The sequence below is a fragment of the Sesamum indicum genome, linkage group LG1 (genome assembly GCF_026168435.1).
Source record: "Sesamum indicum cultivar Baizhima isolate 11 linkage group LG1, ASM2616843v1, whole genome shotgun sequence".
NCBI classification, from domain to species: domain Eukaryota; kingdom Viridiplantae; phylum Streptophyta; class Magnoliopsida; order Lamiales; family Pedaliaceae; genus Sesamum; species Sesamum indicum.
This window is the reverse complement of record NC_142657.1, coordinates 21,326,361-21,343,616: the sequence shown is the minus strand read 5'-3', so window position 1 is coordinate 21,343,616 and position 17,256 is coordinate 21,326,361. Positions and strand designations below refer to the sequence as shown.

At 36.6% G+C, this 17,256-nt stretch overlaps 3 protein-coding genes across 3 annotated transcripts; 1 reads left to right on the top strand and 2 right to left on the bottom strand.

The window, feature by feature from the left end:
* Window positions 1-484: 484 nt before the first annotated feature.
* LOC105179899 (nucleoside diphosphate kinase 1) lies at window positions 485-2,614 on the bottom strand. Its single transcript, XM_011103558.3, has 4 exons — window positions 2,409-2,614; window positions 2,063-2,111; window positions 1,254-1,485; window positions 485-784 (listed from the first exon to the last, which is right to left on the bottom strand). The coding sequence occupies exons 1-4, from the start codon at window positions 2,457-2,459 to the stop codon at window positions 670-672; spliced, it is 447 nt and encodes a 148-aa protein (XP_011101860.1). The 5' UTR covers window positions 2,460-2,614; the 3' UTR covers window positions 485-669.
* Window positions 2,615-3,464: 850 nt separating this feature from the next.
* On the bottom strand, window positions 3,465-7,505 carry CRR22 (Pentatricopeptide repeat (PPR) superfamily protein). The gene is made up of 2 exons (XM_011103559.3): window positions 4,493-7,505; window positions 3,465-4,037 (listed from the first exon to the last, which is right to left on the bottom strand). Exon 1 carries the CDS (start codon window positions 7,332-7,334, stop codon window positions 4,917-4,919), a length of 2,418 nt encoding a protein of 805 aa, XP_011101861.1. The 5' UTR covers window positions 7,335-7,505; the 3' UTR covers window positions 3,465-4,037; window positions 4,493-4,916.
* A 1,065-nt stretch (window positions 7,506-8,570) lies between these two features.
* Window positions 8,571-17,175, top strand: LOC105179901 (FBD-associated F-box protein At4g13985). The gene is given in 12 exon segments (XM_088883305.1): window positions 8,571-8,790; window positions 9,062-10,091; window positions 10,916-11,080; window positions 11,163-11,202; window positions 11,558-11,874; window positions 11,968-12,059; window positions 12,153-12,273; window positions 12,899-12,954; window positions 15,917-15,963; window positions 16,360-16,467; window positions 16,814-16,966; window positions 16,969-17,175. Coding segments are annotated over 11 exon segments (2,217 nt in total). The 5' UTR covers window positions 8,571-8,790; window positions 9,062-9,119; the 3' UTR covers window positions 17,115-17,175.
* The last annotated feature ends 81 nt before the right edge of the window (window positions 17,176-17,256 follow it).

Below are 17,256 nucleotides of genomic sequence, written 5' to 3'. Positions count from 1 at the left end.
TTCTAGATGTTTTTAAAAGAAATATGCAGAGAAATATCCTTTTTTTTCTTTTTATTATTTACAAATAAACCAGCCCACAAGAAGCGGATGGCAGGGTCATCTCGTATCTATTCCCATTCATCCTAAGCATTTCTTTAAGTAGTTGAAATATTACTTATTACATGTATGCAACGGTTGTAGTTTCAATCACAATGGACATCATGATTAGCAATTTAACTAGAATAGCTTCAATTACATGTTTCTCAACTCAGTAAGCAATTAATTCACCTTCTTTTTGGTACAATACTATAAAGCCTTTCATCAAGCATTAAACTACAGTTGTCAAGCACACCAGATTTATCATCCTATGAATTACAGAACACAAGCTGCTATGTTGGGACGGATTCAAAATAAACTGGTCAACTAGATGAGCGAATCACAACAAAACCATTTCATCAGTGTTGCTGCAACCACTACGGGATACCGATTATAGTAAACAACGAAATAGTACAATTGAAAACTAAATAGCATAGATGTTTCAGATATATCAAGTGGTTTAAACCATGGCAACATAAATTCACTCTGAAAGATAAGGTTATAAAACCTCAATATGAAGTTGAAATCTTTAACATGGGGCTACAGATAACATGGCCAATGACCATACACATAATAATATTTCTTAAATCAAGTTCACTCGTAAATCCATGGGTGAAGGCTGCTCCTCCATTCAGCAATTCCTTCTGGGAACCAAAGAGCAATCTCCTTTCTTCCGCTCTCGACGGCATCACTGCCATGAATAACATTCCTGCATTGCCAGGGCATAACGTTTATCTCAATATGCATTTAGACAACCTTGACAAAATTACTATAGAACACATCTAAAATTTGGAAATGTCAAGGATTTGCAGAAGAAAATTAGCAAGGGACAACTATAAGGACACCATTTGATACATAAACTACACCCCTCTACAGGTGGAGACCAATTAACTAAAGCACAGTTTCACACGGGAACAGCATTAGGTATCTTAAATCAGTCTGGGTAACAGTTGGACCCAATATGAGAAGAAGTGACAGTTCAGTCCAACAGGGACAAGGAGAAATTTCCTCCAATAGAACAAACCCTCGCATTTAATTGTACTAAATTGAACTCTCTGACTTAGTTAAGTTCTTTTGAATTAGAACTAATATAGAGCAGTCCCAATTCTTAAAGATTATCCACTCCTGAAGCTTTTTGTTACAACCAGATAAAGTATCATAGTAAGAGCAACATTTACCTGCCAATATCAATGGCATAATCACCACGGATGGTTCCAGGAGCAGACTCAGCGGGGTTGGTTGCTCCAATGATCTTTCTTCCAGTAGTTACAACATTCTTGCCCTCCCAAACCATTGCAACAACAGGTCCAGAGATAATGTACTCAACAAGCCCATTGAAGAAGGGCTTTGCAGACAAATCAGCATAGTGCTTCTCAGCAAAAGGACGATCCACAGTGATAAGTTTCAAACCTGTATCCAAAACAGATGCATCTTATTAAGTTAATAAGGAAGATGTTGGCTATTTGACTTTTGTAAACTAATTAAAGTTTTTGCCAAGTTCCTGGATATTAGGTAATGAAGGAAAATGTTCATTAACACCTTTTTTCTTGCATTTTAGTTGTTTTCTTTTGTATACATAGGCCTCTAATTCAGCAGAAATAAATTGCAAGCAAGATGAAACAAAATAATAAGACATAATTATTGCTCAAATCAACATCAAGGAAAATGTCCATTAACACCTTTTTCCTTGCATTCTAGTTGTTTTCTTTTGTATGCATAGGCCTCTAATTCAGCACAAATAAATTGAAAGCAAGATGAAATCACCAGCAATTAGCATGTATACACCCTGTAAGTTGGCCAGGAATCAGTAGCTAACACTCACTTATTTTAGAAAGCAAGACAAACAAACACATGAGCAGCACTACCATAGCTAAAGCGAAAGGCAAAAGGTCACATCTAAACAATACAAAAGAGCAACCACGAAGGCACCAATCACTATTAGTAAAATAGAAGAAAGTCCATATTCATAAGCGGGAGCGAAAGCTACCTTTCAAAGTGAAACCTTTCTTCTCAAACCTGCTAATAATCTCACCAACCTGAATCAAAACAATAAGAGTTAGGGCAACAAATACTAGCAAAAAAAAGCTTAAAACATCATAAAGGGTTTATTTGCTAGAAAACACTAGATCCAGTGAGTTTCTTCATTTCATCCCAATTACAACTAAATTCTCTTCTTCACTTTACTAGATTCACAAAATGGCAAAAAAAAAAAAAAGGAAGAACTAGACTTACTCCTTCAATGAACCCGCAAAAATTCAGCATACATCTCCAAAAAAAAAATCTAATAAAATTCAACAAGAACTTGACAAAGCTATAAAAAGAAACAGACTAACCAGGCCTCTCTGGACGCCATCAGGCTTGATCATAATGAAAGTCTGCTCCATTTTCACTGAGGCGGCCAAGTGCAATTGGTTTTTGTTTTTGAATAGAGTGAGGATGAGGGTGGGGGTAGTGAGATGCAGCAGCGGCTATATATATAGATAGATAGATATATAATGAATATGTATGTGGTACTCAAAAGCACAGAAACCCTAAATCCTTTTGCTCTGGAATATTCTGTTGGTGAGCCCCTTCCCTTCCTCTTTTCAAAATACCAAAACCTTCCCGCTTTTTACTTTTTCACATTCCTTTTGCTTTGACGACGGTATCTTATTATCTGTTTATTCATAATTTATCTAATATCGAATCTTTTTCCCTTTAAGTAAAATTTCCATTTTGAAAATTTTTATGAGGGGGAAAAAAAAGGAAATTACAAACGAACGGAAAGAAAATTATATTAAAAGGAAATGGAATATTTTGTCTTAAGGAAAGTCTTCTGTGAAAATTGTAGAAAAGTGGTCCAACCTCTCTAAAAATTTACTACAAAAAGAGTTAAATGTTATTATCTAATTCAAAGGTTTAGGATATTTTTTTTTTTTTGGTGAAATAATGTCTTCAGTAGATTGCAGTGAAATATAAATTTCATGGCTTATGAGATCTTAAATATGAGATAGGGAAATAATACAGTAGCTATTTGTTTCATTTTATATTAGAAAAAAAGGCTGGGAAACTTCCAATTGCAAGAGCTTATGAATTGAACTCATCAATTCAGATGCTTTAAATCCTGAATTGAACCCTAAACTGTACATCAATCCAAGATTGTATATGTAACTACCAAATGATGAGAATAGTGTTGTAGGTTGGTTCCTATTGAATGGTGTAACCGGAATGAGAATCCAACTTCCCACTGAATTGACGGGGACCTGACGCTGGAGGTTCGGTGGCCGGTCCCACATGTAAAAAGAAAGTAATCGAGGATAAATAATTTATCTTGTTTCGGATGCTCTAGTATAAATAGTTGATAATTCACATGAATTCTGTTAATAGAAACTGATCTCAAGCATCCATGGTCGTAGGAGAATTATGTGGAACACGTCTCATATCTATTAAAAAACTGTTTACAGCAGTTCCCTCCTCAACAGCAATATTAAGTATGACAAAACTATGTGTATGAAAGCGGCTGAACCGGAAATAGATTTAGTTGTCTAATAGCCTGTAGCAAGTCAAGTCAAAGATCTGTTAACACCTGGCTTATGGGAAGCTTATAGAACTTCACATAGGTCAGTAAAGTGATGCAGCATAGTTAGCGGGATCTGTTCAGTCACTGGGCCGAACAGATGTAATTCGGTTTAACCTCCACGCTGCCCACACGCCCATACCTTGCTGTAATTGAACTGGATGAGAAAGTTTCTGCTGCTTAAACAAGAAAATCATAACCAGTTAATGTTTTAATCATTCAGCTCCAGATATATGACCTTGCGGGATGTCTGCTATGAGGGTGATCGATGTCTGAATTGGCTTGCCATAGAGGGATATATATTTCATGACTCCTTTTTATTGTACTCATGAATCAACCCTTGTGCTGTATCTTCTTTTGGAGAATGATTCTAATGGCATAAGCTACTCAAGATGTAAACGGAATCCTGGACATTTAATCACATTAAACTTAATTTTGTGAAAACTATAAATGGGGAAGCAGAGGTTAAGAGGAACATCACGGAAAAAGAACATGAACTTAAGATGCTGTTTATCCACAGTACGAAACATATTCTGCATGACAGAACAGATTAATCTAAGATTACTGCATAGGATTGTAAAGTTAAACCCAGGATGATTTTTCCCACCTTAACAAAGCTGTAGGTTTTGACATCTTATCTCCCTCTCTCATAAACTTTTTGCGCAGTAAAAAGACTGCCGCATAGTGATGACATCCACTACTTAGGAATTGTACTAAGAAATACCAGATTTTAGGTTATCCACATATACAGTTTTCACATGTCTTGTTGGTTTAGGGGCTTGATAATATGTATGTATATCTATCTATCTATCTATTTATATATATATATATATAGAAGAGAGAGAGAGAGAGAGAGACTACCGATCCCATGCTGAAGAGTTAGGCGTGATTGCATCTGGATGAGATCAAGCTGTGCACCACTGATGTTGGCCACTAGTTCAGGGAGGCAGGGACAGGGGTGAATGGGGTTGCATAATTTGGTGAAGCCAGGTAGTCCATCGTAAAAAATCAAGGTCCTTAGGATGCTCTTTATACAAAATGTCAGTTATAAGCTCCATTGTGTTAAAGTCAGTGGGTTCTTCCTAGTGATAATGATGGCTCATCAACTGCAGAACAGGCATTTCTGACTTGCAGTGGAAAGAAAAAGCAACAAGAAGTTGGAACCAGTATCTCCATTCCTTTTGTCAACAGAATAAAACGGCAATGGCTAGTAGAAATTCCGTGGACACAAATGGCTGTGTTTCATTAAATTAAAGCAATTTCGACATGTTGAGACTAATGGAGATTACCAATAATCTCCACACGAGCAGATCCCATCCTTGAAATGGTGAAACCTGTGCATATCACGGACAATTATCTCCCGTTTGGTCACGAGAGAAATGTATTTGGTCGCATTGTGGCAGTCTCCACAGACCCTAAGATTCTTCCTGATGTGAATAGTTGTACCCGGACTGGTATTGAGAAGTCCAAATGAAATTGCAAGCTTCTCACTGTGAGTGTTCAGCAATTGCTCCTGAATGTCATCTTCCACGTCATGAATTGAAGTGGTATCTGGGATATAACCAGCTGCTTTGATCCTATTAATTAATTTTTCTAGGTACGCATAGATCTTCTCAGATAGGGGATGACTTGTGCTTCCAGAATAGAAAGTGTGAACCTCATTTCTTAAATCTACTGAACTGCACCCAGGAGTTTTCTGAATCCCTTTTTTCTCCATCAGAGTTCTCACTTTAGCCACTTTCTCCCACATTGATGCTATTGCATAAATATTCGCAAGTAAAACATGATATCCACCATCGTCGGGTTCTAAATCAAACAGTTTGTCAGCAGCCTTCTCTCCCAAATCCACATTTTTGTGAATCTTGCAAGCTCCCAACATGGCACCGTAGACATTTAGTCCTGGTTCAACAGGCATTTCCTGAATGAAGTCCCAGGCCTCCTCAAGTTGACCAGCACGACCAAGTAGGTCAACCACAGCTCCATAGTGATCCATTGAGGGCTCCAAGCCATATTCTTCCTTCATGATGGTAAAATAACGGCGGCCATCCCTTACAAGGCCAGAGTGGCTGCAAGCTGAAATTATACATAAGAATGTTACATCATTAGGATTTATATTCCCTTTGCACATCTCATCAAATAACTCCACAGCTTCCTTTCCGAAACCATGTGTTCCATATCCATCTATCATAGCATTCCAAGTTGTAACGTGTCTCTCGTCCATCATATCAAATAGTTTTCTTGCTGTATGAACAGCTCCACACTTTGCATACATGTCAACAAGAGCAGTCGTCACAAAAACATTCTTGTGCAAACATGTTCTTGTAGCCAGTCCATGGATCCACTTTGCCTGCCGCAACCCTGATAACTCAGCTACAGCAGTAATGACGCTCACCAAAGTGAACGAATCAAGTTTCATGTTCTGTTGTTGCATTTTGCAAAAGAGGGTAATAGCTTCAATTGTGCGACCATTTTGTGCATAGCCTAATATCATAGCATTCCATGAGACAAGTGTTTTCTCTTTTAGTTTATAAAATAATTCAGCAGCTAGATCAACTCTCTTGCACTTGCAATACATTGAAATCAAAGAGTTCATCACGGAAACATCAGAACCAAGGCCCAATCGATCAACTAGCTCGTGAATAAACTGACCACGCTTAATATCACTCAAATTGGCACATGCATGTAGAGCTCCCATAACAGTAACATTACTAGGGTTAAATCCTTCATCCAACATCTTTTGGAACAAATCCAATGCTTCCTCTGAATGCCCACTTTGAGCATGACCATCTAGCATCGAATTCCATGACACGACAGTTCTGGAACCCATCCCATCAAAAATCCTCCGGGCAGTCCCAATTAGTCCACATTTTGCATACATGTCTAACAAAGCAGTAGCAATATTAACATATGATTCTAACCCGTGTCTCAAAACATAGGTGTGAATCGATCTCCCAATCCTCAAATTTCCAATACTAGCAGACGCAGGCAAAATGGAAACCACAGTAACCATATCAGGCTTATGCCCTTCGTCTTGCATCATCATAACCAACTCTAAGGCCCTCTTTGGCATCCCATTCTGCGCAAAACCGGCGATCACAGTGTTCCAACACACCAAATCCCTCTCAGGCATTCTATAAAACATCTTATAGGCCTCGTGAATCAGTCCGCATTTCGCATACAAGTTCATCACACTGGTCATGGCATACAAATTAGCCGAGAACCCATTTAATATCAACTGCGCATGAATCTCCTTACCCCTTCTAACATCAAAATTATCTGCACAAGCTTTCAATAAATACGAAAAATTATACACCACCTGTGCAACTCCGTCGTACTTCATCCGACAAAAGAACTTCAAGGCAGCATCAAGATTGGATTGCTGCGCATACCCTTTGAGAAGCGTATGATAAAGGGGGTCAATCTTCGACTCAATGGGGTCAAAAACTTTGACGGCGTCGTTCAGACTCCCGAACTTGCAGAACAAACTGACGAGCTTCGTCTGGAATAGGTGCTCGTGATAGAGGCCATTTTTTATGATTAGGGGGAGGAATTGCTGGAGTTCTTTCATGGAAGTGCATAGCTCGAGCAGAATTGCAGCTGGGTGTTTGTATACATGCGGAGGGATGTGCGTTCTTGGTGAGAGAAATGGAGGGACGGCGGAGACTGTAGGCGGTGGTGTGCGGGGCAGCAGCAGCGAACTCATGGATGGCAGCTGCCACTGACTGCAGTCCAAGGAAGATGGAGAGAACGGAGAGTGTAGAAATCTCGTGGCTTGTGAACAAAAATTGAGATTTCTCCGTATTGGTGATGCGCATGGGCGGTGAGTTTCGGTTAATCTCGTTTCTTTGTATTCTCATTCTTGTTTCTTTCTTTCTTTTGGATAAAAATACAATCATAAACTTAGCTCCCCATGTACGTATAAAATTGATATACGGTAAATTATATCCACGTCTCTTAATTTATATTTAAATATATAAATAGATTATTTGTAAAGATTATAAGTAAATCTCTTTAAAGGTATTAGTATAATATACAAAATGTATGAACTTTTTGTTATTGAATATAAGTCTACTTTTAATTATAATTAAAACCTCAAAAATATGTATTTATAATTTTATAAATAATATAAAATATTTTATTTTTGAGTTCGACTCGATGGTTAGTGGTGCATGTAGGGAGGTAATCATGATTTTAGAACAACAACAAACATTGTGACTTTTCGTCGATGCAATTTTTAATTTTTTAAGTTTTATTTAATATATTTCAATACTATGTAAATTGTAATAAATTATTATATTGATATTTTATTTATTAAATTATTTAAAATTATAATTATAAATACAAATCACAATATAAATACACACCGATTTACTCCTTGGTATACGTGTACTGTGAATTTACCTAAAAGCGTCATTTTTAAAACTGTGAATTATTGTACAAGCATGCCATTTTTAGTCAAAATTATATATACATCTGTTTGGTTGTGAGGGACCTTTTTTCCCTAAATTTCAGTAATTGGAAAGATTTATTTCACCAAATCTTATTTTAGATATATGATGTAAATAAATAAATAAATGAAAAGGATAGGGGTTATGATGTAGAAATTTTTAAATTAAATAAACTCTAATGTATAGAAAATAATAATAATTTATCTCTCTATATTTTTATAAAATATACTTTAATGTCCAGTGACGTATTACCCTCACTCTTTTATACTGAGTATTATTTTTAATCGATAAAATTTTATTTTATATATATATTTAATAAATTAAATATATTATCGCCGACCCCCTCCCAGTGTTGCCACCATCATCGCCCTGCCTTTGTCCTCCTCGTGCCCTCCTTCCTCACAAAATTATACGTAATTACACAAAATTTTGAGAGACGATAATATAATTATCTCTAATTTAAATGGTGTGGCATTGGAGTTTGTAAACAGGAGACATGAGTTTACAGTATTGCCCCTATTAATTATATAAAGTTAAAAAGTAATTAAAACTGCCACCCAATTTCTTACGAAATACGGTGAATCCAAATTCCAAAAAGCAGATTGCAATCAAAATTCAATTGCATTTCCGTTCAGAAAATTCCACAACTCACCAAACAGCGGAATGCGTCTATCTCGGGAGCAGGGTTTGCTCAGCATTGCAGCCGCCTTCGTAAGTTTTTCTGTTCGCCATTTTTGTTTTCAAGATTTCATGTTAAGTGTTTTCCTTCCCGCTAAATTTTAATTTGATATAATTCAGAGTAAATAAGTTGATAACATTCTTGTATGTGTTTTCTATTAAAATCGTACAAGTGAAAGAATGAAGAATTTGTGAGAATCGATGCACGGTTACTGGGAAAGGCGTAGAATTAATTTGAGTTCTTGAAATAAGTTTTAGGCCTTTCGGGTTGTTGTGAATTTGGTTGTATGTTTTTATGCTGCAGATAGTTGTCGCTTGTTCAGATTTCGTGAATCATTTTTTGTCTGCTTGAATTGGGCCTCATGGAAATGGTTTCCTCGTGCAAGAGATCAAGAACACCGCGTCCAAAGAAGTGTTTTGTGGATAGGTTGAGCGCCTTGCCTGATGATATTTTGCATCGTGTATTTTCGTATCTTGACTTTCTTGATGTAGTGAGGACCAGTGTGCTGTCAAAAAGATGGAGGTTTGTTTGGACTTCGGTGCCATTCTTGAACTTCAACATGGATTGGTTTGTGAAGCACAATTATAATAAGAAGTTTGAACTTATGGAGCCGCGCTATAAGTTCTGGGATTTCATCAAGTGGGCTTTGCTTCTAAGGGACGGTTCTCAAATTATAAGGATATGCCTGTATACTGATAACACAATCACAGAGCAGCTTAATGGACTCCTTCGTGTTGCAGCTAGACAAAAGGTTCAGGAACTTTGCTTTCTTGATGGGGATTATACAGCTGATGAGCTGGATTTCCCTCGTGTCCTTTGTGAAACTTTGACACAGCTTACAGTTAATTTCCGTGACACCATCCCATTGCGAGTTACAGCAGTGTTTAGTAGTCTGAGAAGTCTTAACTTGACAAGAGTTCTTATATCAAGTGATGTTGCTCAGAAACTTCTTTCAAGTGATTGTGTTAAACTCGAGAACGTGTACCTAGAAGATTGTCAAGTCAGGGATGTCGAAGAGATCAGTATTTTGGCTTGTAATCTCAAGAATCTAACAATTGTGAATGTATGCACCTATGAGAAATTCTGGGTTGTAGGTTCTTTTGATTCTAAGCTCAGAATTTTTGCTCCAAACTTGATATCTTTCTGCTACATTGGACCAATGCTGCGTGGCTTTGCTTTGCTGAATACAATGTCTTTGGAAAGTGCATCAATCCGCCTTCTGCGTGTTCCTCGGGGATATGAGGATGAGTACAAGAACCACTTAATTTGTCCTGCAAGGTTCATTGGGCTTAATCATGCCAAGGCTTTGACTTTGTCTACTCTTGTTGTCAAGGTATCTAGCCCTGGCTTTCTCATTCTCAGCTCTCCTTATATGCAGTATGAAGATTAAAGGTTATGTTCCTAATGCTCCACATGAAACATGATTATCAATTGCTATTCTGCATCTAAATTTGTAGTTGAGAGGACCTTTTCTAATAGAACTCTATCTTTTCTAGTCATTTGACTGATCGACAAACATATTCTTCTTCCTTGATTGATTAAACAATGGTGAAATTTATTTTCCATTGAACTCCTAACTTATCTCGAATTATCAAAGAATATACTGTGGGTCTAAAATGCAGAACAAAACTTGTTCCAACAATGAATTTATAAAATAGAAAGCTGTTTACTCTGCAAAGACAATTAAGAGAACAAAATAACAGTTGAATATTCTTCAATGTTGGAAAGGGTGAAGGTGTGGCATTGAAAAGGTTGGGGGATGAGAAGCTGCCACATGAGGCTGGGAACTGACTGGGTTTTCTTCACTTCTTGTTATGTGTGGGAACTTCATTGAGATATTTTTTAGAGTTTTTATTGAATGTTTGAAACTACTTTGCAGCTTGGTTAAGCAGAAAAAGGAACAAGGAAAATACTTGTCTAATATTCTTGTTGTCAACCATACTTGTATCTAGTTGTGGATGTCTCCATGTAATAACTGTACAATTTTCAGCTAGTTTCAGTAATAGGGTAAATTGCTGATAGGAGTCTGAATAATCTGGTTACGAGGAGGATACCCCTCCAAATTGGATAAACTGCAATTTAATTTGTTCTGGTCAAGCATTTTATGATTGTATAATTGTATTGCTACTTATGGAGGTTGTTTTCCTCTTCCCCTAGTATTTTTGTCCAGCTTATGGTGAACTTTTGTGGGACACATTTATATTGGACAATCTGAATCATCTAGAGTTGGAATTAAGATACAATGCCAATTATATAGAAGGCCTGGTCAACTTGCTGAAGTTCTCACCTAACCTTGAATCTCTTTTTATCAGATTTAAAGAGGTAAAAGTCTATTTCATGCAGTTATTTTTAAGTTTTTTCCATGAATCAGAATGCCCTTATAGTGTGTCTTCCTTCTTTTCAGGCTCGACATATTCCTCGGTCGCAAAGAAAGAAAAAAAAAGGTATTCTATTGTCTCTAAAAGGTCTTGTATTACATGACTGAATCACTTTTAGGAGCAGACATGCTAGAACTGTATGTTCCTTAGCTACAAAGCCTGTTAAAAGCCATTCCATGCTCAAACCTATCTCGGATGCATCTTTTCTGGGATGCTGCTAATGACGGCTCTACTATTATGTTTCACACTGGAGAGCAAGACTGTTTAGTAGGGTTGTTATCTTAACAGTACGGTTATTTCTTAGCAGCTCTCACGTTGCCTAAGTTGTCATATATCTCATGTTTGAATGATAGACTACTTTGTTGTGCACTGCTCTGAACAAAAAGGTTATCTAATTATGCTCTGTTTCCAACATGTTTAGCAATTGAAAACAGAAGCTCTTGGGAATCAAGGCTAGAAGATATAGCATGCTTGTCATATCATGTCAAAATCATTCGCATTTCCAACTTAGATGGTACAGAGATTGCACTTGAGCTGGTGAAGTTTTTACTTCAGAATGGCAAAGTCCTGGAGAAGATGGAACTTATGCCCAGGAATGGAGAGAGGAAACAGAAGAGCTTCAGCAAGGTAGTAGCATTTCCTAAAGCCTCTGCCAGAGTTGTTATATCTTTCCCCGATTATGCTCAAAGAAAAATCCCTTGGTTTGATAAAGGAGACTCTGATCCAGAATACGATGATTGAGCTGAAAGGTATTGTTGCTCTTCTGGGATACTTCGAGCATTCTTTTCTGTTAGAATCAAGATCCTTGGTTTGATGTCCTTCTTGTGTCAGTCTTCATATTCTGCTATTGCATCAAGCATCAATTGCATTAGATCAACGCTTTTCATCAAATACGTTCTGGCATCCAATATCACAAATGTCAGGTTCGGGACATAATATTGATACCTTGGATTATTATAACTCAACAGATCTTTTACTTACACAATGTTTCTTTAAAAGAGATGATTAGATATCAGGCTCTTAACATTTTCCACATCAGATCCGGCTACTTTTAAAGTAGGCGAGAATGTAAGTGCGAAAATGCTGAAGCTGAACATTGTGAAAAATATAAATATGCCAAAGCTGAAAATTGCACAGGTGAGTTTTCATTTTATCTGTTGTCTTTTTCCCTTCAGCTTTAGTTAGCAGTCCTATTGGTCACATAACTTCGACAATCATAAGCAGATCAAATCCTTTTCAGCCAGTTGTATTCAATCTTACAACAACGAATCCTTTTTAACAGAATTGTCTTCCTAATGTCCGTTACCCATCATAAAAAATATATGTTTGAAGTCACAGCTAATAGTTGATTGGTTATGGTAAATTTCAACTATACAGATATTAAAACCAATGCCTACAGAGAAATAGGTTGCTTTTCCTATCGTCTTACCATTTCACAAACTTTTGACACCCACCAATGAAATCCTGAATTCCATTGATATATGTAAACCACATGAATGTGTGGACATTAATTGCTTAAAACATGGTTGTGTCAAAGTTCTCAACTGTGAATGAGATCTTTATTACTGCTGGCACCTGAAGCACTAATGGGTTCAACTTTGATTTATGGCTACATTTAATTAATCCCATACAATGCTGCTTTCCCCCGAACATTGTCTTATGAATTTTGGCGATCATAGTCACTGTATTCTCCGTACAAGATGTTTATAAGGGTATAAATGTCTTCCCTCTGGTACTAATGAGTAAATCTTTGTCCATACAGGATGCACTTATCAGAAGTCCAATGAATATGGAGAACTACAGTTTTCAAAGAGTGCAGTGACAATTATTCTATGTTATTTCAGTTAAATACTTTGTGGATCATTATTTCTCCCTTTTCTTTAAGAAGCAGCTGTGAATTGGTTCCTTTTAGATGGTACAGCTGCAGCAGTTTGAAGGTACTATAAACTTCTTATTCTAAATTGTGCATCTTGTTCTTTGGGTTTTTCTGTTACTTGGAGCAACTTGAGAGATTCATGTTTATGTTTTAGTAATTTCTACTTTGGAATATCATTTTCTGCCGGAGAACTGCCCTTCTTAATCATGGTCGTCATAGCATGTAAGAAAAATAATTTATCCAATTTGATTTACTAGGTTTTCAGCTGAGGTGAAAGTGCCACTGTCTCAAATTTGTAAATTTTCCTCCTTAAGTTTTCTGAATCTCTTCCTTGGTTTTGTACCATAGATAATTTTAATATTGAATAACTCAGGAATGAATCTGAATTTGATTTAAGGGACACCTGGTGTTAGCTGTACAATCTAAAGAGATAGCCCTTCTGAACAACTAGAACTACTTGTTGCTTAGTCACGTGTAATTTGTAACCAATGGGAAAATCGCTGTTTGCTCGCTATGCTGGATTCATGTTTGAATTTCGAATACAATTATCAACATTTCTCTTATATCATATGGTGTATTATTTCTAAAAAGAGAAATTTTGAAGGGCTAGTCCATGAGAATTGGTAGCATTATGACCTAATCCCAACATAATGGCTCTTATGTTATCACTTCACATCCCCTACTTTATGATTTGTTCAACTTTCTCATTCTATCACATGGTAGGCACATTTTGGAAGGAGAAAAACAATTGAAATACTCGAGAAAACTGATGTTTGACCTTTTTGAATATAGCCCCTTTTCATATTGAGAAATGCAAGTACTTATTAATGTAACATATAACCAATGGTATAATCACAATTCGCCTATCATGTAATAATATATATTCTAATCTGGACAAGATAATCAATGACTAGACTCGCGTATAAACTGCGGCTTATTTGATTTGATAAAGAGAAATAGGAAATTGGTAAGCGTTAATAACTGGAAAGCCAACTCCTCGATCCCTACTTATAGTTTTGATATTATTGTTTCGCTATCTCAACCTTATGATTTCTATCACTTTGCCTATTTTGCACCACCAGGCAAAGTCTTCCATCTCAATTCTATCATGTGAAAACCCATGTTATTTGGATGGACAACAATCAATTGACTTAAGAAATTAGGTTTCTGTTCCTAAATGTTGACCATTTTCCTATTCAACCTCTTGAACTGTTATTATTTTTCCGTGCTTCCGCTTGAACTAATGAGTATGTTATTTGAGTAGCATTTTACTTCAAAGAATGCTTAATCCCAGACCAAGCAGGCGCTTGGTCCCATTCCAAGGCATCATATTAGCATGGTCCTGTAGTTATATGATTAATTTCTTGTGAACCTACACAAGTTATATTGACCGAAATTAATCACATATATCTATGTATGACTTGAATATTATTATTAATATATATCAAGAAAATTGCTACTAATGACAAGGCACAAATCACTAGTTTATCATACTATTTAATTTAAATGTTCAGACATCTGCGCCAAAAAAGTATTAATCAAATTACTTTTTAGTTGCGTACAGAGCACATGGAAAATGATCACAATTAGTAGGTACAATGTGGAAAAATTCTCATATTCCGGGTGGCCAAGTAGAGTTTCTACAGATTGTTGTTTACGCTTTTAATTTACTACGCGCTTGTCATGTATTGGATCACAGAATTTTCCGGTAAAAGAACCAACCGGAAATTTCATGCAACCTATAAGAAGAGACGGTGAAGTGAAAAAATATAAGGTTAGCAACTTAGCGGGAACATGCAAAAACGAATATAGTTTTGGGGAACGTGTAACTTTTTGTGACAAACTATCGGTCATAGTGGTCGAGGTCCTACTTGTATCTGGTGAATAAGTTAAATCCTTGAAGTAGAAATTCCAGGGCATTTCGTTGGCACTAGGCATGGTAATTTATTGTTTAAAACTCATTACGTTAAATTATCAAATCTAGCCCAGCAAATTATATATTGCATGTGTTAAATGCTTTTATGGAAAAGGATTTAATGGTAAACAGAAAGTTCTTCGTCTTGTCATATTAACAACTGGTGCTGACTCTACTGTTATAAGAGTTTTAATGCAGTTGACTTCTTCAAAATGGTAAAGATCTCTCTCAAGTAATAGGCACGGGAGAGCTGCAGTACTTCATAAAATCTGATACATTTGAGATATTGCTCAGGAGGAAAAAGAATAGCTGGAGAACACATTGCACATGAAGTTGCATTTAGTGTCTATAAGTATATTAAATGCCCGAGTCAATCAAGGTGACCACTTTTCTAAAGAAATGATCATAAAAGCTACAAAGCTCAAATCTCATTGCTTTCAGATGAAAAGCGCTATTATATGATTATATTTTGATTCATCAAATGGGACTGCATTGTAGGAGTGAACCAGTTACGAGATCAATACCTACCACACTTGCAGTGTTCATGGGGGACCATCAGCCAAGTGCCTATAATTCTTGGGTTTGAACAGTGTTCAGGAACTTGGTATACTATGCCAGTAAAAAACATCATTTTAGTGGAGTTATAGAAGAAACTCTTTGAATTGTTGACAATGATGGAATTGTTTTGTATGTTGCATTGCATGTCATCAGCATTTTGCATCATTAAATGCCTTTGATTGGAGAGGCCTAGTCCCACATGGGGTAATATCAACCGCTAAGTTATTGTGTTTTCGTATCAATTCTGCATATTCCAAATTGTCATACAATGGAGCTCAAAGTTCTTTGAATCAGCACTAGGAATCTAAATTATTGAATTATGATGCATTTGCTTTGGTGGGTCTTTGAAATGTGAAATTGCATATTTAGGGGGGCTGCATGCTGTGCTGAAAGTCTCCGGAGCTTTTGTGCTTCAGCTAACTGAGGACAAGTTTGTTTTGCTTGCTGTATTCTCTGGGCCTGATCATGTACAGTGAAGGTAAGATGCATCTGCGTGCTTGTACTGTTGTGCATTGATCAACTGGGAAGGAGAACTTGTAGATTTCAATGTATTTACCTGTTTTAGAAATGTGTACTGGATATGGATTTGTTTTCACAACTCTATAGAAGCCAACTTGGTAGTTCACAATAATCAAGATAGCTTTTATCATTGATTTTGTGTGCATCCTTAAGTGTTTTAAGATCTAGAAACCTCTAAAACTGTAGAAGGGCATAATAAATGTTATCATTGTGAAGAAAGGATCTTGATTCAGGTAAACCAGAATATTTCTGCATTATAAAAAATTTGATCGAATGGTCTGGTGATTTTTTATTAATAGGAGTCAGGACTGCTTGTCTACTATGACTTAGTTGGACTTTACCATATATTAACCAGTGTTGTTGAAGGCTCCCGCTGTAGCGGAGATGGCAAGAGGCGCAAAGAGTGGCGCTGGCCATGCTAGAGGCATATGCACCTTAACATTGCTCCAACATTCTCAGACAGGTTTGTCTTCCTCTTCCTTCTTCCGTTTTTCTGATTCTTTATCTCTCTTTTCTTTTCCTCAGGCTTGTTCTGTTCCTTTTCTTTTCTTTCTTCCTCGTTTTTACTCCTCTCCTTTTTTCTTTTCCTGGCTTTTCGAGCCTTTCTGTTTCCTATTTAACAGTCACACTAGGTGTTTAATGTAAATCTTTCTGCCTTCCTTTTTCTTGTTTTCCTTTTATTTTCTGTTCCAGCAATTCAGCCTTTTTTTGGCACTTCTTAAACTTGTTAGCAGAAAGTATTGTTTTAATTTCTAAATATTGGGTGGAAATGTTTACAAAACTCCTCTGTTGTCTATATTTGATCTTAGTTTGGACGAAAATGAGTTGCTATTTGGTATGCGCCCTGGGCTCAAATATTCTTCTTCATGGTGCTTATAATGCCGAACAAGCTATTGCAAGGACCAGAGAAGAGGATGTGCCACATTTATCACATCACTTAAAAGAAATTGAAATACTAAGTTCCGTGATTCATCTTATTCGTTGGAATCTATCAAGTTTTTCCTTCAAAATGGCAAATCATTTGAGAAAATGAAGATAATCCAGAAAAACAGAGGGCGAACTTGGAGAAACTATATGCATTGTCTCTTAACTTTCTCCTGCAGGTTATAATACTTGTAGTACAACCAACAACTTTTTTGCTGCCAACTGAACTTTTTTTGGAACTTCAAACTCCTTAGGACTGTCATTATTTGTGGAAAAAGATATGCTGCTATTATGTAAAGAGATCAGCTTCTCTCGCTTCACTATCCAG